Here is a 21641-nt window from a genome sequence, read left to right on the forward strand (position 1 = left end):
TTTCGCAGCAACTCATGATGCAACTAAATTTATGCCAATTTTGCATGTTACGGGAGGTCGTATTCTAGGTTCGTACAAGCATTGTTTTCATTTTGATCTCCAGATCGATAAGTAAGTGGTGAGGAATCCTGCGTATTAAGTTCAGACTATGTATTTTTGACCCACCCGATTGTTTAGAAACCTGGTGTCTATTGACTATGGGTGCATAAGTCATGCAACTTCGTAGCATAACACCAGAGACTTTCACCATACAATTCGTAACAGCACGATGTTCCCAACTGGAATTGTCTCCTGATGTTCAGGTGCTGGATTCGTTGATGCTCAAGTTATAAACAATGTGACTTTTTTTTTTTAACAAATTTAGCATGGGAACCTATCATGACAAACGGGGCGTACATCGCAACACTGGGTAACTTGTCAGCCACCTGAAAAGCTACCCTGATTGTATTACATCTATAGGTGGTAACCCATTGCCAAGGCAGAAGGAAGTTGAGGTGTCTCGTGAAGCGACCGCGAACTTAGGCCAAGAAGGCGACAGAGAAATTCAAAACAAATTTGTGTCCTTCATTGTACCATCCCTGCATCACGACCGAAGAACAGTATTTCAGCTTGTGCAGCACTTGTAAATATGCAAGGCTGGATCTTTTAAATTTACAATAAAGGACAAATTCCACCATTCCAAAAATATGGCTAAGTCTGATTCTGGAGGTGTTGCAAATCTAAATATGAGCTCCACATTCATTTTTTGTGATGACGGTGTCTGTTTTATCTCTAGTTTGATTTAACTACATCCCCTAAACCAGTCCAGATTCGGTGTATTTACAAGTACATCCCATGTCAGAGCTCAGAGCACGCACCAAAAGCACAGCAGCCTGAACACTTTTGCACCCGGTAAAGGGGTGAACCGAATATGTCTTGTCTTGCAATATCGATTATTCCAGCCTGCTCATCTGTTGTCATTGGCTGTGTCAGATGTTATTTTATGTGGGTAGTTTTATTAATTGAAGGAGTTTTGATTGGAGAATCTTTGCACTTGGTTCTTTTGTTTCTGGTGTTTTCTCCTTTGCTAGGAAAGAAAGGCGTTTTGTTTTTAATGTTTATTTAGTTGTTTATTAAGAAAATAATATCCCCAAGTTTTCATAGTGTTGCATGCAAGCATGGGTCGAAGTGCAAGCTTCAAACACCATTTTAAAATCTGTCGCATGCTTACCAAGTCATGTAAGCGCACAGTGCAAACTACGCCGGACAACCCGCCATCATCCACCAACGGTGGACGCTCCAATTCCATTCGACCGCCACCCTGGCCAGGGCACTCGTATTTTATGAACATTAGAGACACATGTAGGTGTCTACCAGATACTTACACAGTCATGTAAGCGCACTGTGTCACTTCGCCAGATCTTGACGCTGATGATCCACCATCGGTGAACGCGGCGCGATTCCGTCCTGTTGACGTACGGCGAGGGCACCCGGACACATGTGGGTGCCTACCGCAGATACCTTTCCGATGATAAAGTAACTGGCCGCTTCCAAGGTCTTTCGTCTTTCTCGGGAGCAAGGACCAGGCGTCTCAATCGGGCAGCCGTACAGGTGCGGCTACGTTCCCTTTCGTAGATAAGCTATTTCTTCCAAGAACAACCGCTGATCTGCACACAAAAAGCATCCAGAAGGCGTGCTGATACACCGGGGGTCACCTTTTCGGCGTACTGTCGTTGATTTTCGTCGCTGAGGCTTTTAACAACACACGAGGTGGGCACTGCTGATCGAACTCCCATACAAAACACAGTAAACAACATGGCCGATTGGAAGCTCCACAGACCCCCCGGAAGTTCCGCCCATTCCTCGTTTATGCTTACTTGTGAATACCCTGTATATTAGACTGACGTGGTCTGTTAGCGTTGTGCAAATATAGACTGATTTTATCTTGTTTGTACTCCAATCCCGTTATCGCGGGACTATCACGGAAAGAGGGACTTTGCGTCTCCCGCCATTTTTCCTTACGCTTTCCCATCTCTCCTTGATGATGATGATGATGCTATGCCACCGACTACCCGACCAAGGACCCCGACGACCCCGACTTGAGTCGCCGCCGCCGTGCCATTTAGTTATTACGATAAGACTATAGTTTCCACCTACGTTACTCAATAAACTCAGTTGGCAAACTCCCACGGAGAGCGTGATCTCTTCTCGTACCCCTCAGCCGGGCTAACGCTGTTCGAAGCGCCAACCTTCTTGTTCGGTGCGGCGCGTCTTGCAACAGCAGTGCAAAACAAGGCCGCAGCAGGCAAGAAGGATGACGCTTCAGACAGTATTTCCAAATCTAAGGGTTATCAGCGGAAACTGACATGTGTCAGAGCGTGTAGGGATCACGCACTCCATGGGAGTTTGCCAACTGAATTGATATTTCCACGCCGTCGCCGGCAGCCGAATGGGCAAGGGAAAAACCTGCGGCGCGCCAACCGTCGGCAGAATTTAAGCGACGCACAGCTTGAAAACTGCAAATACGTTGTGTAGTAGTTCAATTTTTTCATTTAGTTTCGCTCGCCACACTAACCAGGTGGCGCCACGAACTGTCACTGCTGTAGCTGTAGCCAGGCGGCGCTACACTTCATCCATTGGGCCGTGCGCCCAGGTGGATCTCCCCCGGGGCGGTTGGCCCCCGGGTTGTTTCCCTCTAATAGCATCTTCGATCAACTCGCACCGGAATCGCCCTGAAACCAGCACAGTGCACAGCGCTCCTCGGTCGTGCAGCGCGATGTCGGTGCAACATCGAGGACAAACTGCGCCGCGCCGGTGCACCGCGGCGAGCTCCACCTTGCGCACTTCGCGTTTTGTTCGTTTATTTTGCGTAAATCAGCGCACGGTGCCCGTCTGCTGTCAATTTCTTCTATTTATTTTCTCGCGGATTTGACGGTCCCACAGAAATAAACATCGTGGACGTGATTGTCAATGGGGTCACGAAGCGGGTGACAATTCCACATGTATATGTTGGCCATCCATTATTAGTTCAAGAAAACGAAACACCAGATAATAGCCGTACCTCGCTGTCATCGAAACGCCTCGCGCCGCTTTCCACGAAGTTCGTGCTTTTCGGGCGCTCCTTGCCACCGCAGCAATCGCCAGTAATCGCGGCGATGGTGAGAAGCTCGTCGTCTCGCCGTCAGAAGACCCGAGGAAATCATCTAGTGCAGCTGCGAGGCGTGTTCGTTTTTGCAAGATCGCCATCTCGATAGTCTGCGCGCCTGCTACTCCAGCCATCTTCTCGATTCCCGCTCCTGGCCGCAAGGCCTGATGGGACTGCCCCCCGGCGCACCGCCGATTTTCTTGGTGCGCGTTGGGGCAACGAAAAACCGCACCGGGGGGGTGCGCTTCGTTGATCGAGGACGTACGGTGCGCACCGGTGCACTTGATCGAAGATGAAGGGGCGCACCTCAGTGCCCCGGTCCGCACCGGTGCGGATGATCGAGAATGCTTTATAGCATCTTCGATCAACTCGCACCGGAATCACCCTGAAACCAGCACAGTGCACACCGCTCCTCGGTCGTGCAGCGCGATGTCGGTGCAACATCGAGGACAAACTGCGCCGCGCCGGTGCACCGCGGCGAGCTCCATCTTGCGTCACTTCGCGTTTTGTTCGTTTATTTTGCGTAGGTCAGCGCACGGTGCCCGTCTGCTGTCAATTTCTTTTATTTTTTTACTCGCGGATTTGACGGTCCCACAGAAATAAACATCGTGGACGTGATTGTCGATGGGGTCACGAAGCGGGTGACAATTCCACATGTATATATATGTTGGCCATCATTATTAGTTCAAGCAAACGAAACACCAGATAATAGCCGTACCTCGCTGTCATCGAAACGCCTCGCGCCGCTTTCCACGAAGTTCGTGCTTTTCGGGCGCTCCTTGCCACCGCAGCAATCGCCAGTAATCGCGGCGATGGTGAGAAGCTCGTCGTCTCGCCGTCAGAAGACCCGAGGAAATCATCTAGTGCAGCTGCGAGGCGTGTTCGTTTTTGCAAGATCGCCATCTCGATAGTCTGCGCGCCTGCTACTCCAGCCATCTTCTCGATTCCCGCTCCTGGCCGCAAGGCCTGATGGGACTGCCCCCCGGCGCACCGCCGATTTTCTTGGTGCGCGTTGGGGCAACGAAAAGCCGCACCGGGAGGGTGCGCTTCGTTGATCGAGGATGTACGGTGCGCACCGGTGCACTTGATCGAAGATGAAGGGGCGCACCTCAGTGCCCCGGTGCGCACCGGTGCGGATGATCGAGGATGCTAATAAATAAACGAGTACGTGTTCTGACCTCGGCCGATGTAGACGTCCCTTCCTTCCGGGTCGTTCCCGCCTCGGACCCGCCGGTGCTCGCCGCCCCACCTCGGCATGTGAGACAACATCTTTCAGCAGGCCGCCTCGGCGCTGCTTCTTTTCCTTTCTTTTTTTATTTATTGGGCTCTCCGAATCACAACACGTTGATAAAAAAAAAAAGTTGCATAGACACCCGGAAGCATTATCTGCAACATGGCGTCGTATCACAGGTCTCGCGGGCTCGACGGCGATGGCTGCGGACGACGAGCGTGGTACCTCTACTTCAGAACTGTCGTTCGCGATACTGGTGAATTCTGTCTTCCTTCGAAAGAGAAATTTTGGACCGATCAAAAGAATTGGTATTCATCTCGTACGACACGCCCGACCACCAAGCCGATTTGCAAGAAGACGTCGCCGAGCGTCGCCCCTTCTCGCGGCTGAAGACATCGCTCGTGCAAAATAACGTCAAGCACGAAGTGCGTACTTCGAGGACGTCCGCTTCACACGCAGCGGCCCGGGCTCAATCCCCAATGTGGACGTACTTTATTTTTTTTTTCTCAAACATTTTGCAATATTTACATTTTTTTTTATTTATTTTTTTATTTCTACAATTATCACTGACAAAAACAAATACTGTGGACAAAACGTCGCTGAACTAAATGGTGTGGGATTCCATTTTTGACACCTGCGAACTCAATGTAGTCACTTTCCACAAAATGCAAGGAGCATATGAATCGAGTAGCGTCCGCTTTCCGAGCTTCGCGTAGCTGTTCTACAGGAATCACTGCCGGCCATTGGTCCCGCATGCACGAAAAAAAAAAAAAAAAACTCATCTTGAAGTACAGAACAGCGACCGGAACAAACATAACTGCAAAGGAAACGCATTTCGCATGCAAAACGCAAAACGCAAAAAAAAAAAAAAAAAAAAAAAAGCCACGGCCGGGTGTAGTCACGTGACTTCCGCTACTCACTTTCTCCTCTCCACGTCTCCGACCTCCGTTGCCCAAGTGCGGAGGTTTTGGTTTCGGTTTCGAGCAGTTGCGTTCTTCGGCTATATTAAAAATATTTGTGACCCTGAGTAAAATATGAATTGGGTAGCCTTCCGACACCATAAAGAATCATTAAACTTGAGGAAGAAAAAGATAAAGGACGGACAACCACAAAACAAAGATTACCAGGATCCAACAACTTAGTAGCGAACCTTACAGTTTTGAGAAGGTCTTAGGTACCTGGGAACAACAACCGCATCAACGCAAAGCGTTAGATGCATTAATAGGGAGTTTTAGTAGATCTTTTTCAAAGGCCCGCTACCGCTGCGAGCGCGCGCTTCAGAGCATGCATCGAAGTGGCAGCGCGAGCTCCCGCTATGAGTAGCGGGGCCTGAAAACACGATCTACTAAAACTCTCTATTGACATTTCTTCATACGAATCTGATTGGCCGATTGTAAATAATCTTGTAACATACCGACTGTAAATAATCTCGTAACATATCGATTGTAAATAATCTTGTGACATAACAAAAAGGAATACAATTATGAAACGTGCGCTGACCTCGACAGAATATGAACACACATTCTTTTACTTTTTCAAAGTACAAACTGTATAAGGAATCTGTCATTATTTCTACGATATATGTTAAGACTGAATGTGTTGAATATATCTGATTAGAACCTTCCTGTGCGGTGATGTATAAGTGCCCTCTTCTGTTACTGTGCAATCTTTGTGCTCTATCTATAATGTCCTACTTCGGAACTTTGACTTTGTATTTGTTTCCAAATTAATGTAAAAAAAGTTTGTGGTTGTTTGTCCTTTTTTATTTTCTTCCTCAAGTTTAATTAGTCCTACCAACCCGCTCGTTCTGTCCTTACATAATGAATCGCCTTGCAAAAAATGAAAAAAAGAAAATTTTTGGTGGTTTTCAGTGTCCCTTTAACAGCAGAGGCAATGTAGCTCTCCAGAAAAAAAAAAAAAAAAAAGCGTGCTCCTTCTACAGTTTTTTGGCATTTTCGTTTCTAAATTCAAACGATTCCATTCTCTCCCCCTCACTCTCTAATTTACACCTTTCCTTACCCCCTCCCTCTACGCTCTTAAAGGGACACTGACAGGGTGTTTATGCCCGCCGAGGTTTTTAGTTGTACATGACATATGAGAGCCCAACTACCCAGAACACAATTTGCGACTCGAAATTCGGTTTCTTTCCGCCCGAAAACTGCCGATCAAGAACTGGCCGGTTCGAGTCTCGCTCACTCTCTTTTCCGTGGTCACGGGCCGTTTTCTAAGGTATCGAAGCGACCACCAAATTTAATCCAAGTCGTTGGTCACTGAAGGCAGACACTCAATATTAAAAATAGAAAAAAATATGAAACCCATTTTTTGTGGCTTCTAAAAAGCTGCAAATACGTTGATTGGAAAAAAAGTTGCACAGAGAACCGGAAGCATTCTGTGCGTGCGTCGTTTCGCGTATCGTGGGACTCGCGGGGACGGCGATGGCAGCGGACGACGGGCGTTGGACCTCTACTTCAGAACTGTCGTTCGCGGTACCGGCGAATTCTGTCTGCCTTTAAAAGAGAAATTTGGGACTGATCAAAAGAATTGGTATTCATCCCCTACAATACGCCCGACCACCAAGCCGATCTGCACGAAGACGTCGCCGAGCCGTCGCTCCCTTCTCGTGGCTGAAGACATCGCTCGCGCAAACGTCAAGCACGACGGGTCTACTTCGGGTTGAATATGCACGTGTACGATTTCTTTACTATGTCGCCAATAGACTACTTCCATAAAGCCCTGCATGCAACACGGCGCGCGTTGCACTCTGGGAACTAGTTGGCCAGGGAGGAGGGTGGCATGGTTTCGGTTTCGATCGACACGTCGACAAGAGATGGTTTTCTGGTCCCGAGAGCGTCATTTGTGGTCTCTAAACTAACCTAAATGGCCAGGCCTCGAAACTTTAGCACAAGCCTGAGACGTATAGCTTGTCTTAACACATGCGTGTTGTATTTTTGTACTTGAGCCTTCCTGTTAGCGTTCCAATCGAGGTATGTGGACGAGCCAGTGCTGGGGATCTCGACGCTTCGAAGTTCGGGGATCTTGCTTGTATACGAATCAACAAGCTGTAGCAACCAATAAGTATGCATACATCCAGCTCGCGCCTTTACATTAGTGTTGTTGATCAGGAAGTTTGTTTGTTTCGTGCGTCCATAGACGAAATGTTACTTTTTGCAATTACTGCATTTCTTAATATGCCTGAGTATGCGAGGTACAACTCGGAGGCACCATTGAAAAGCTCAATTTTGACACACTTCTTATCTCTTATCTGTACTGACCCGCAGCACTGCACGAGGTGAAGTCCCCACCCGCTTACATTCCATTAATATTCAACATCGCGTAAGCACATAAAGTTATCCTGCAATCATATAGGCAAATTCGCACATACAGACCGTTTTGAAAAAGCAAAAGTCGAGCACTTGTGTGAAGAGTCGCACCGTTCCCCGGAAGTGCGACGGACGGGCATGAATCCCTATGCGCACCGCATAGGGGTTCATGCCCGTCCGGCGCACGGTGCGACATTCTGTGCTCGAACGAATTCAAAGCTCGTTTGACGGTTGCTAATGGCCATAATATTTGTTTTGTTTGTTTTTTCTCCTGCCTGAGTATGCCGAGATAATTTCAGACGCACTGTTCAGGCGCAGATCTTGGGCGTCAGTAAAAGCTCGTCCAAAAAGGCTTAGCGAGGAGTAGGGGACGCTTGTTAGGGCCTCCGTCGTAGCTAGCCGATCTCAGCATTTGCGAGAAATTAATCTTCTACCAGCATAAAATTCGAGTGGGAGATATATGATGACACGAGGAAGGCATCATAGTAACTTTTGTGCAGTAGTTAGGTCGAATTTATTGCGTTTCCTTAAAAGGTCATGCGTAAACGCTGGACTCAACTTTGATACCCTCTGAGGATGCGGCTTTCTTTTCGCCGAATGAAGTAACAAGAAACGGACGTTTGGCAAACATAATACGTATAAGGCTCCAGATGAACAAAGTTCAGTTCTAGTTCAGTGGTACTAGACGGGATTACTGAAATTGAGCTCAAACATGCACTCGTAGGGTGAGGTGACTAAGCCACGTCTTACTACGTTCGCATACGGACGCACAATATCCGGTGTTTCGGGAAGCAAGGAAAGTGCCCCGGTCTTCGTTTTGTATCGCTCGAGAATGAGTCTATTGTACGTTCGTGAAAAGTCAGATAATCGAAAACGCAAGCAGCGCGTTCGGTCGCGGAGTGATAGCATGAGGTGAAGCTGCTCAGTCGAAACCGAAACTGAGTGGCCAACTAGTTCCCAGGGTGCACTGCGCGGAATTTCGCCGCGATGGGGCGCGTCGGTTTTGGAAGAAGTCTATAGACCAGTGTCCGCGCCAATTCCAGGGCGCCGCCATGTTTATCTACGCTCGCGCCACCACGCGGAGAGAACTGGCAGGCAGGAGGGGGGGGCTGCGTCGGCGGCGTTGCTTTGGGGAGCTGGATGCGGCAGGCTGTCCGAATGCACCGGCACATCGTGAACGATGTCTTCACCAGAAGCCTCCGCGACCCGTTCTTCAACAGATAAGATGTCGTGAGCATTCGAGAACCCATCTCGATCAAAAAAACAAGAGAAAACCTTTCTTGTCTTAAATGTTCTCGGTGTCTGCTGACCCTTGACATCCGCGTTTCAGTCCGGGTTCATTGCGTAGTAAATATTTTGCTACCGCTTTCTTGTAGCTTTCAAATGCTTGATTGTGGGCTTCTTGTATACGACATTACATTCGTGACGCGTTTGAGACCGATTTTCGCGATCTGCTTGCCTTTCTGCGGCAGCGCGGCTCTGCCGAGCCGAGATAAGTGGGAGGCGTTCACTTGATCGAACGCCGTTTTAGCGAATGAAAACGAGACCACGACGTTTCATCGAATGACTAGCGAATGCCCGCCCCCCCCCCCCCCCCCCCCCCACACACACACACACAAACACACACTGCGAGCGTCTGGGTTCGAAACTATTAAATGCCAGTTCTAAAGGATGGTACTTACTTGAAGTGGGAGCTGGAATTCTACGAGGTACCAGGAGACACTTACTATCGGACAACGAAGCACGGTGCCTGTGGGGGCGGAGTCTAGGAACGCTACTGATTAATATCGTGACAGGCGATCAGTTATGATAGCAGACGAAACTTCTACTCGTTTGTTCAGAAGTTCGCGGTGATATTTTATTAGCCCTCGTTAGAGCACACCAAGGATCTGAGGCAGTGAAATTCACATCACGCAGGCTCGTCCGTCGTAGTCAAATGAGCGCAGTCGACGATGAGGTGTAATGAGCTACTAAGCTTCACAAGGAAAATGCGCGTGAGAAAGAGTTTTGAGGAAGTCCAAAACACCGATCCAGCAGACGCACGTACGTACGTTTACTCCGGACTTCATGAACCCGACGGCGCAAGATCAAAGAGCACCGCCGCCATCGCCACCCGGTTTTCTCTGCACTTTGCGCGACGACGGCACTGCAACGGAGGGCACTCGCCTCGGCGTTAACAATCCGCGAAATAGATTAATTTCCCAGTCTTGAGGCCATTCCAAATGATAAATGAAAATACCTCGGCGTTGTCGAACATCTGACGACAAAACCAACACAACTGTGCCGCTGGCTGCGTGAGCCTGACACAACTGGCACCGTTGTTGCTCGTGAAGGCCTGCTTATTTGTAGTTGAGACGATGATTCCACATCTTTCGTGCCACTCGTGGTGCTTGCAATAAATTCGAAGGGCAGGGGAATCTTCTCACGAGGACGCTGAAGACACTCAACACCGGAGCCACCAAAGCGATCGCACAAACCGTCGCCATGTTTGCTTCTTCTTCGTCACTCGCGGCGCGGTCAACTCGTCGCGAGATGTTTTCTGGCTCGGCTAGATGGAAACCAACAGCGGCAAAGTGGCGTATGGACACACGGCTCTCACATTACGGGCACTATACTCCCATACCGCGGTAAACAGGACCGATGCCGGCGAAACGGCAGTCGGCACACCAGCGAAGAAGCCCTCAACGGGAAGCGGCGGCGCAGGCCGACGCAGCCCCCCCTCCCCGTGAGCGTCTGGGTTCGAGATTATTGTTCGTTTTTGCTCCTTGCGGTCGAGGCTAAAAAGAGCACTTCCGGACAAAGGTCTATACGTGGTGCTTCCCGATTTCGACCCGGGAGTGCTTTTGCTGGATGAAAATCGGCAGCAAACTTTCCAACTTACAGTTTACCGGCTGCATTGTTACTAAGGGAAGAAATCACCCAACAAAAAGATGTCCGAGTAGCTCAAATAAATTTCCATTTATTAAAAAAAAAAAAAAAAAAAAAATGTCCGAGTAGCTCAGTCGGAAAGACGTTCGCTTCACACGCGGTAGGACCGGGATCGATCCCCAATGAAACTTTTTTTTTTTTTTTGTTTTCAAAAATTTTTTTATGTTTACATTTTTTTTTTATACATAATTATCACTGAAGAAACAAACAAGAAAATGACAAACAAATGTTGTGGACGACACGTCGCTGAATTAAATGGTACGGGATCTCCTTTTTGACACCTGCGAACTCAATGTAATCACTTTCCACAAAATGCAAGAGGCATATAAATCAGGTAGCGTCCGCTTTCCGAGGTGCCTATAAATGTTCTACAGGAATTGCAGCCAGCCATTGGTCCCGATCCCGTTGATCTTTCGGAAACTCTGTCGCACAATGCCACTTTTTTTCGGACGCAGGACATGTGAGCCAGCTCTTCACGCTACATCTTGGGTGTATTATTTTCGGAGCCGATCATGGAAATTCACCACGGGGACTCACTACTCATCTCCAACTCCTCAATGTACAAAACAACTCATCTTGGACTACAGAACAGCGAGCGGAACAAACATAACTTCAAAAGAATCGCGCGGCAAACAGTTCCCACTACGCCGCATGTCGTCTGCTACAAAAAGGAGAAGGAAGGAAAAAACAAATTGCACGGTCGGGTGTAGCCACGTGACTTCCGCCACTCCACTCTCTTCTCTCCACTTCTCCGACCTCCGTCGGGTTTCGGTTTCGGTTTCGAGCAGTTGCGCCTTTTGGATTTATTAAAAAAATACGCTACTCTGTTGCAAAATATTAATTGGGTAGTCCTCCGACACCATAATGAAGCGCCTGGCGAAAAATGAAAAAAATATTTTGGGGGGTGTCAGTGTCCCTTTAAGCGTGTTTCACATGCAGCGATTTTGGCCCTAGAGCGGCGCGATTTCTGCCGTCGCAGAAATCGCGGCAGAGGCAATGTAGCTCTCCAGAAAAAAAAAAAAAAAAAGCGTGCTCCTTCTACAGTTTTTTGGCATTTTCGTTTCTAAATTCAAACGATTCCATTCTCTCCCCCTCACTCTCTAATTTACACCTTTCCTTACCCCCTCCCTCTACGCTCTTAAGCGTGTTTCACATGCAGCGATTTTGGCCCTAGAGCGGCGCGATTTCTGCCGTCGCGGCGCTCGTGCCGCTCAATCGCAATGGTGGCAGAAATCGAGAGAAAACTAGGTATTTTCTTATCCACTGATGGCAAGGGGGTTTCATAGCCTCACTTTCTTTGCACTGCGGAGTGAATATAGATTTCACATTTAAATATTCTAAGCTTAAAGGGGCCCTGCAATGACCTTTTTACTAATTTTTAAATTGCACCGAACCTGAGCGCACTGAACATAGTAACTTAGTGAAACTTTTTTTTTCTCGAAATTCCCTTTATTTTAGAAGTTATAGGCAAATTAAAATTACAAAAACAAGCAAAAAATAACCTCCCCATGACGTCCTTGGTTGCTTGAGAGTGGCCGTGAACTAGAGGAGAAGTAGTGGGCTCATCGAGCGCTCACGGCTGCCGCGCTCCGAGTCGACGGCGCGAGAGGGCGCCACTAAAGCATGTTCTCGATATGTTGTATGCAGCGGGCAGCCAGAGCGGCTCTCATTGCATTTGCTGCGCGATTAAAGGCTAATTCGGCATGACACTTCATTGGCCACAAGCGACAGCAAACACGGGGTAAAGATCAGTTCAGAATGGGAGCTACTTTGCGCTGCCACACCGCGAAACGGCCAAAACGCAAGACAAAGCTTCTCGCCGAAGGCCTTCGGAACGCTCGGAGCCGGTCGGATGCTCCTGCCCAAACGACCGCAGCGCCGCCGCGTACATCCGGGACCTTTCCGTGTCGGCACCTCATCCCACTACTCTTTTCTAGTATGCGCCGCCTTTTCCACCGCTTGGTGGCGGGCATGTCGACGGGTCATTTCTTGTTTCCGTACTTTATGAACTGCATTCGTTTCTTTTTTGATCAAAAATACTGAACAAAAACTACTTTTATAAATAAGTGAAGCGGTTCGCGCCACTTATATTTTGTATTTCGACTAAAAAGAAGCTTTTAGCTTCTCTGACCAGTAGTAAGCCCAGGACCAAAGACGTCAGATTTTGCGCGCTTTCGGTACCGTGGGTCGCCCTCGTCGGTGGAGGAGGTTTCCGCGTCGTCCGGTTAAAATATGACGCACTGATATTTAGTTACTCTCCCCGTGCCTGCTGGCTTGCCCGAACCCCAAGAGACGTGGAAACCGCAAAAAAGGTGGACGCTTAAATATGATTGCAGGGCCCCTTTAAAGGGGCCCTGCAATCATATTTAAGCAACTACCTTTTTTGCGGTTTCAACTTCTCTTGGGGTCCGGGCAAGCCAGCGGGCACGGAGAGAGTAACTAAATATCAGTGCGTCATATTTTAACCGGACGGCGCGGAAACCATTTCCACCGACGAGGGCGACCCGCGGTACCGAAAGCGCGCAAAATGTGACGTGTTTGGTCCTAGGCTTACTACTGGTCAGAGCCGCTAAAAGCTTTTTCGTAGTCGAAATACAAAATATAAGTGGCGCGAACCGTTTCAATTACTTATAAAAGAAGTTTTTGTTCAGTATTTTAGATCAGAAAAGAAACAAATGCAGTTTATAAAGTACGGACACAAGAAAAGACCCGTCGACATACCCACCACCAAGCGGCGGAAAAAACGGCGCATACTAGAAAGAACTAGTGGGAAGAGGCTACGACGAACGGCCAGCGTAGAAAAGCCCCGGATGTACGCGGCGGCGTTGCGGTCGTATACCGGCTCAACGATCCGACCGGTTCCGAGCGTTCCGAAGGCCTTCGGCGCGGGCCCTGCTGGCGATTTGGCCATTTGGCGGCATGGCAGCGCGAAGTGGCTCCCTTTCTGAACGGATCTTTACCCCGTGTTTGCTGTCGTTTGTGGCCAATGAAGTGTTATGCCGAAATAGTCTTTAATCGCGCAGCAAATGCAATGCGAGCCGCCCCGGCCGTCCGCTTCATAGAGCCTATCCAACATATGCTTTAGTGGCGCCCTCTCGAGCCGTTGACCCGGAGCGCGGCAACCGTGAACGCTCGATGAGCTCACTATCCCTACTATAGTTCACGGCCACTCAAGCCAGGACCTACTACGTCATGAAGGAGGTTATTTTTTGCTTGTTTTTGTAATTCTAATTCGCCTATAACTTTTAAAATAAAGCGAAATTTGAGAAAAGAAAAGTTTGATTAAGTTACTACGTTCAGTGCGCTCATATTCGGTGCAAATTAAAACCAGTCAAAAAGTCATTGCAGGGCCCCTTTAAATGGTAAAACAAAATGGCTAGGTGGCGTAAGCTACCGCCCGATCCAAGGGGCTCAGCCGTATTCATCCATCCATCCATCCGCTGGTGCTGGCCACACCGCCGCGACGGCAGAAATCGCGCCGCTCTAGGGCCAAAACCGCTGCATGTGAACTAGGCTTTACGCGCCACGCCGTCGCCGATCAAGGAGCTCCTTGAGCCCCGAGCTACCCGAGCCCACCGTGCCCGAGCCGTACACACACGCCACCGCCAGAGATAAAAACAGCGGCGCGCCGCCGCCGCCGGCGATTTCTGACCAGCGCACAGGTCTAGTCGAAACCGAAACTAAGCAGACAACTAGTTCCCAGAGTGCACTGCGTGACATTTCGCCATTTCGCCGCGATGGGGCGCTTTCAGTTTTGGAAGAAGTCTCACGTTCAATCAATCAATCAATCAGTCAATCATTTTAACTGCTGCCAGTTTATCGCTCTAAGCCGCCTCTACCTCGTTGCCTAAACCATAACGCTGGTTAATTAAAAAAAAAAACACTTTAATTAACTTGGGGTACTTTTACCACTTTTACTGCGTTTTCTTATCGCCGTGACGCTTACGACTGCAGACTTCGCGACCAGTGCACCCGAACGCACCCTGATTATCTAAGCAATCGTCATTTCCGGTTAGACGATACAATGGCAGCCGCCATGCCTGACACGACGTTAGGTCGCTTCTCGCACAACATGTATTTTACCTTAGAAATTAGCCTATTACTATTATTCATAACAGCTGTACATTCCGTCGAAGTATCTAGGCCACGGGGCGTACCGTTGGCAAGTAAGTGGAAACCTTCCTACGTCGTAAATGCCGGTTTTTGACCGGCCCCAAACGCTCAGCTGCGAGCCGGCCCGTTTCCAGGTAGCGCTTACGAGTGATACGGGGAGGGAACTATCTTTTCAAGGCTTCTTATCTGCACAAGTTCGGCTCACACTGGAGTTAATAGCGCTATTTCTCGGTTTGGTTCGCTTGAAAAAGCAACTGTTCGCCTTAAACCAACCCGTAAGAACTAATGACCGATTTTCGTACCTTGTCACTATTCCTTGCACAGGTGCGTTTTTAGCTTTTGTGACGACGTACGAAATTCAAGAACCCAAACTCTGTGTGCATTTGAAAATTGAGGACTGCGAACGTGATGTTCGGTGACTCGGTGCTTCTTCATTTCCTTCGCTGCTTACGCACGTTGAGGCCTCGAGTTTTCGGCAATTGTCCGGCGCCATTCATAGGCAAACCGGGAACCTTTAGCCAGTTGTTACGCCTGTATTTTGCGAACGAAGGCTGAGCAAAATTACGGCGTGTTGCGACTGGAACGCTAAGCTACCCCCGGCCTCGCTGTTACTGGCGAACGATATCGTAAAGTAAGCATCACAAAAAAATGGCGGACGGCCGCGTCTGCTTCGACTACGCTTGCGCAGAGGCAACCCCGGAAAAGGCCCATTCGAGATGCTCCAGCTCTGGGGGATAAAAATGGTCTTGCGCTTTTAAAGTGCTTAAGTTTGAAACGGTGTCACTGGTGGAGCCAACTGCGCAGTACTCTGGACTTAAACACATATTAAACTTGCCTACTAGTTACAGACTCTGTTTCTACCATCGTCATGTTGGTCTATGGTGTTTTGTGAATATTGATGTCATTAATTCGTTTGAGTATATTATTGCAGACAGTAAAGTTGCACATGTGCGAAAGCACTCGACAGTATGAGCGAACGGGGCCAGTCGGCCAATCAACCAGCGACATCACAGCAATCCCCGTCTTTCTGCGTGTTTGCTGTCGTGGTTTAAACTAATCGACCACAGTGAATGCTCCGTGACCTTGCTCTTTCAGCATGTGTGTCTGCACTTGCAGGTACTCTAGGTGTTGCAAGAAATAGGAATGACAACTGATACTTTATTAAAGGAGCTGTGCAACAATTTCAGGGCTTTGCTTAAATTATTGTGGAAGTTGATGCCTGACACTTCTGAAGTGAACTACAGTAAACAGATTTTGCCTGGATACCCAAGTTTTTATTTAAAAAAAAATGAAAAAGATCCAGGTTTTTGCCGCCTCTCAACCCGTACGTCGCCTTCCGGGTCACATGCGCAGTGACGTTGATGGGTTAGACGCGGGGTTTCGGAAAAGTTCTCTCTTTAGAGCCATCAGTGAGCAGCGAGAACTCATCCGCTCGCGACCGCGTGACCACGTGCTGGCGGGCGCCGTGCGAACAATATGGTGAGAGGAGGAAAGTCTCATCTGGGCCTGGCTATACCCGTCCGGTCCTGTCCCCCTCCCCCTCCGGCTTCTCTTCGACGGTTTTGTGGACCTAGGATAGATGGCGCCACTAAAACTCCGTATATTAAAAGTTTTGTCAATGATACCAGGTTTTTGATGCATTTATATATATTGGAATGACAAGATTTATAGAAAAGTTACCTTTTATCGAGCAGGTATTTGCACAACTTGAAACCTTTCTACAAGATTCCCCATTGACGTCACGCCGCGTGTTTCTCATGGCCGCCACTCGCGGCTGCAGGTCGGGGAATATTCTAAGTTTTGCCTTGCTATTACGCGGCGGAATCGCAGCATTTCGATGAAAGTAGGTGTGTTTCCTGTCATTTGTGACAAGGCGAACAATATCAAAAGCAGATGCCAATTCTTTCAACGTTAAAATCGCTGCACAGCTCCTTTAAGACAGACTTTTTGGGGAGAGGCTGGCTTTCTTCAAATGTGAACTCACCAAAGTTGCAAAATGTTTCTGAATCAGGGTTTTGGAGGAAAAGAGAGTGACTTCTCTCGCTCTTTTCCTCCGAGACCCCGATACAAAAATGTTTTGCGACTGCAGCGTGTTCATAGTTTAAAGGAAGCGAGCCTCTTCCCACGGAAACCTCGGTGTTAATGAAACATCGGTCGTTATTAGCATTTATTTTGCATGTATAATTTCTTGCTGAAAAACTTGTATTTTTTAGGTACAGCTGCAACGGAAAAAGAGTAGCACAAGTGGCCAACGACCGAAGCGGCAAAATCGCGACACGCGGCGCTATTGTTCCCGAGCTCGCCGATAACGAGAGTGCCAGTCACGTTCCATGTCTGAACGCGGGGGCGGCCGGCAGAAAGCAGCCCATCCTAAAGCCCCCATTTTAAACGCTATCTTATCCCTCAACTTACTGCCGGCCACCCCCGCACTGAAACATGCAACATGACTGGCACTCTCGCTATCGGCGCGCTCGGAAACAATAGCGCCGCGTGTCGTGATTTTGCCGCTCCGGTCATCGGTCACTTGTGCTACTCTTTTTTCGTTGCAGCTGTACATTCATGTATCCTAGCATTGACAACGTTCTGACTTGTGGTTAAACGGAGTATAGCCGTTGCTTTTTGTGAGCTATATTATTTTGGATGCTCGTTGAATGCGTGTGCCCTTTCAAACATGTGTATTCTGTGATGCTGTGGGCTTCGTAACAACATTCCGGTCTCTCTGCGTCTTTTCAGGAGCATCGCTTTACGACCCCGCCAGAAATTTCACCTGCTTCGATGGCAGCGCAAGCTTCGCTTTCCACCAGGTCAATGACGACTACTGCGACTGCAGGGATGGCTCGGACGAACCGGGTACGTCAAAAACACTGTTCGTTGCTCTGTTTTAAAAAGAAAAGTGCCAAATGCGTTAAAGAAACTTTTTTTTTAGTGCTTTGTTAGAACAGAATCAAAATCAACTTTTCCTAAGAAAAATCTTTCTTCTTTTTATTTCTTAGTTTAATATTTGAAGTGCGAGACTTGTCTTGAGTTTGAGAGTGATTCTTAAACATGCTCCTATCTTGAGCCGTCAACCTTTGAAATTGAAGCAAGTTTTCTAATCACTCCGAACTCAAAATCAGTCTCGCAACATTGCCGTAAAATACTGAGCCTCTGCCCATTCCACAATCCAGCCCTATTTCGTAACATTCGGAAAATACACAGAAGGACATATCTTGTTTTTGACCTAAGGAGTGGCCCTCCCCCAGTTTTACATTATCTCTAAATTACGAGTGGGTGCTTGCTCAGAATTTTACAATCATAAAGTGCTAAATCTTTTTTTTTTCTTCTTTTTAGCGAGTTTGTTTTTGTGATTTGTGCCTTATGCAAACTGTTACAAAATACTTTTTTTGGCGAGTTCAGTCTCCATTTAAAAGTATCTAGCGTCCTAAACAAGCCGGTGTGCGACACGACCCAGTTAGTGCAAACATGACATAAACTTTTTTTAAACATGTTGAATATACCTGAGACTGGGGTAGAAAAACATAAAAGTCGAAGAAACAGAACGGGACAGGACGACGTCTCAAACTCAGCTACCAGGTTTATTCAGTCCTCCTCCTTATATAGTCCACAAACAGCCCACCACCAACACAAAGGGGCAACTCTAACCAGTTCAACCGCCAAACCCTCCAGACAGTCACTACCAACACAAAGGGACAACCTCTAAACAGTCCAAACGCCAAACCCTGTAATTCCAAACTAGCGCTATGGACGGCCTTCATGCCGATTCACAAAGATAATTCAGCAATCTCCCCCAAAATATAACAAAAGGACCATTACCTCTTCCAAAGTAACAAGGATCCACAAACACATTAAAAAAAAAAAGAAAAAAAAAAAAAAAAACTTTTTTTATTTAAATTGTTTTCCTTTCCTCCTCGACGAAAGGATGACACGCACTTAACGTAAAACGGTGCAAAGTTGAACAGTACAACTTTCCCTCTGTCCACCCCAAAAAAAAAAAAAAAAAAAAAAAAAAAAAATATATATATATACATATATATATATATATACATAAATATAACTATATTTTTAAAAAAACTTTTGGAATTTTTACCGAACTGTAGCGACGCCTGGCTTATGCAATTACCTAAAGACTTTATTCGCACCGTCTCCCTTACTAGCCTTTTTGTATCATTCCTCTCCTTGTAAATGATTTCTGTCTCCGACCAAATAGCAGTGCAGTTGTTACATTCGTTGACATGTTTTGCGATTTCTGAGTTCGGTGCATTGTTCTTCACGTTTCTTTTGTGTTCACTTAATCTGTCGTTGATGCATCGTGATGTTTGTCCTACATACTTAAACCCGCATTCCAGTGGTATCTCATACACCACACCATTCTCGCAATCTACCGATTTTTCTCGATGGTTCTTTCTGCAATTGTTCGTACCTGTCTGAAATGGCGTCAATCTACTAAGTTTAAAATCTGAGCTGAAGACCGTGTCTACTCCAAACTTTTTCGCACAAGCCTTCAAGTTGTGCGAAATTTCATGAAAATAGGGGATCACGGCGAATCCAGTCCTTTTACCCTGTTCCTTTTCTCTCCTTCCTTTAATAACTATTTCTAACTGCCGTTTGATAAAACTGTCTTTATACCCTACATTGATCAACCTTTTGCATTGTCTTTTAACCGAATCCGTGATGAAATGAACACACGATCTGTCCAGCGCGTTTCTGACCAACGACTTTTTTTAGCATTTTACTTTAACATGTTATTGACAAGTACTGAATTTTACTCCTTATGTTGGTACCACGGGCACCACTATAAGCACACCAGTAGTTTCTACGATAGCGTCTAAATTTTACGAGAGAAAATAAAAATAGAATATCCAGTATCACTTGTTCGCGCCAACAGTGTCGTGCAGTGTACTTATCCTAAATGCAAACAAAAAGACAAGTCAGCAACAATACATGTGGCTGAAGATAAAATATTTTATATCTTTTTGCAGTGGAAATTTAATAGCATCGCAAAGTGAAAGAGCAAGCCGTTTCTTAGATGTAGAACCCGTGTCTTGTCTCGGAGCTTCCTTATACAAATTAAAGCTGGTTCACGACTGCGTAACGACCAATAGACCTATTCCTAATTACCCAAGCATCAAGGGGAATGCAGGGATTGGTGTTCCACGCGCCACCCGCGCACGTCTTCCTCGTATAAAACATTCGAAGTAAATAACCAAAATAGAGTGTTGACGAACGTGCATGCAAGATACAATTTGTTTTAGGTTTTTGCTTTAGAAAATTTATTATGTACTGCTGAGGCCAGCTGGTGCGGCACGTGGAACTATAATCCCTGCATTCTCCTTGATGCTAGGGTAATATAGCAATAGGTCTATTGCGATGAGGTAACGCACTGGCACCGTCTGTTGGGTAGCGCTGGCCCACTCTCAGTCCGCAGATATCTCTTTAATTTTTAGGTATTCTTTTCCTACGAGCTTGAAATAATTCTGGCAATGTTACGAGCGATCATTCCTCACAGATGTTATGTACATTTCGTCTCCCAAATAGTGCAAAAACCTTCAGTCTAGTTCAGGACAAGAAGCATTAGAGTGCCGTTTGCACACCGCCACCACCTCTTTTCAATTCCGCGTGGCACGTTGCACTGGCACGCAAGCAGTCGCTAACGCAGTCCAATGCGTACATCTCAAGTGCATATACGCACGCGGATGCGCAAGAACCGGCGGGTTACACGAGTCGAGAAGGGTCTACGGTAATTGTTGTAGGCTTCTTACAAAAAGATGTGGTTCGTTTCAATAAGCTAAGTTGCTCTGCCTCGCGGAAACGCAAAAACTGAACTTGGGTGACGTTTTTGAAGCCCGCCCTTGTCGAATAATTGTGTTCATGGTGAGTTAGCAGTGTTTCCAGCACATTGCTGAATCCAAATGCAGCATTGCTTTAGTTGGTGCTTACGGTGCCTGGGCCCCGTCTTCGACCGTTGTTTGGCGTCCCAGGGTGCCAACGAATAACGTTGTAGGAGCCGGAGTGTCATGCTTCGGGTGTCTCAATCCTGGCAGTTGGCGCTAGGTGTCCCGGCAAAAAGTATGATTGAATGCAGGTGTTGCTGTCCTCAGGGCCAGATTTTGAGGGGGGGTCCAGATGTCCTGAACCCCCTCTTGATTTCTACATGTGTAAAATTTAGGGCGTGAAACCAAGGAGAGGGGGAGGGGGTTCCTAAACACCTGACCCCTCCCTCAGGAAATTCCTGCATCCGCCCCTGGCTGTCCTCAATGTTTCCCCATTCCCTGATTGCTTGAGCTTCTATCGATAGTCAAGCTGGACTATGACCTGCGGCAAAGCAAGCAATTGCTGCATCCACTTTTGCTGTTGTGCCGTCTCCAGGATCGGGGGAGGAGTTGGGGTGGGGGATTGAGGCAGAAAGAAAGCTCTCCTCTACAAGTCAGTTTTAAAACACAAGTTCCTTTTTTTTTTGGCCTCTTTGAAATGTTGTTAAACGAGGCCAAATAGATGCAAAGTCTTCTGCATACACGACCGGTGTAGAAAAAAAATGTATTGGCAGATGCAGGCGGGGAAAGACCTCAAAGTTGTGCGGTATGAGGGGTAACATTTCTATAATATGTTTATTCCTTAAAATTATATTTGTAACGAGTAAACACTGTGAGTTTTCTTTCATTCACTCAGCACCGATTTTTCAACTGCAAGTTTCTGCAAGAACAGTTCACGAGGCTTCACTGAGACAAAATGCCGGAACAGCAGAAATGAACCTTTAAAACGTGGTTGTCCCGTTTAAAACAGGACGTCCGGTCACCCTGACTAGGCACCCTGTAGAAACTGATTCGAGTTTAGTTAAATTTTATTATCCTCAAAGACACCCGTCAGATGTATTGCACCAAAACAAGTAAAAAAAAATCAGTAGGCAATTTAAGGCAAGCAAGTATAG

General features: G+C 47.3%; 1 protein-coding gene across 1 annotated transcript in view; it reads left to right on the forward strand.

Moving 5' to 3' along the window:
- The first annotated feature begins 14574 nt into the window (after nucleotides 1-14574).
- LOC120848586 (glucosidase 2 subunit beta) overlaps nucleotides 14575-21641 on the forward strand; it is a 53100-nt gene continuing 46033 nt past the window's right edge. Inside the window, exons 1-2 of the mRNA XM_040220569.2 lie at nucleotides 14575-14769; nucleotides 17450-17566. Of these exons, the coding sequence (XP_040076503.1) occupies nucleotides 14628-14769; nucleotides 17450-17566 (259 nt within the window). The 5' untranslated portion in view covers nucleotides 14575-14627. The remainder of the gene's footprint in view (nucleotides 14770-17449; nucleotides 17567-21641) is intronic.

The sequence above is a fragment of the Ixodes scapularis genome, unplaced genomic scaffold (genome assembly GCF_016920785.2).
Source record: "Ixodes scapularis isolate PalLabHiFi unplaced genomic scaffold, ASM1692078v2 ptg001458l_1__unscaffolded, whole genome shotgun sequence".
Classification (NCBI taxonomy): Eukaryota; Metazoa; Arthropoda; class Arachnida; order Ixodida; family Ixodidae; genus Ixodes; species Ixodes scapularis.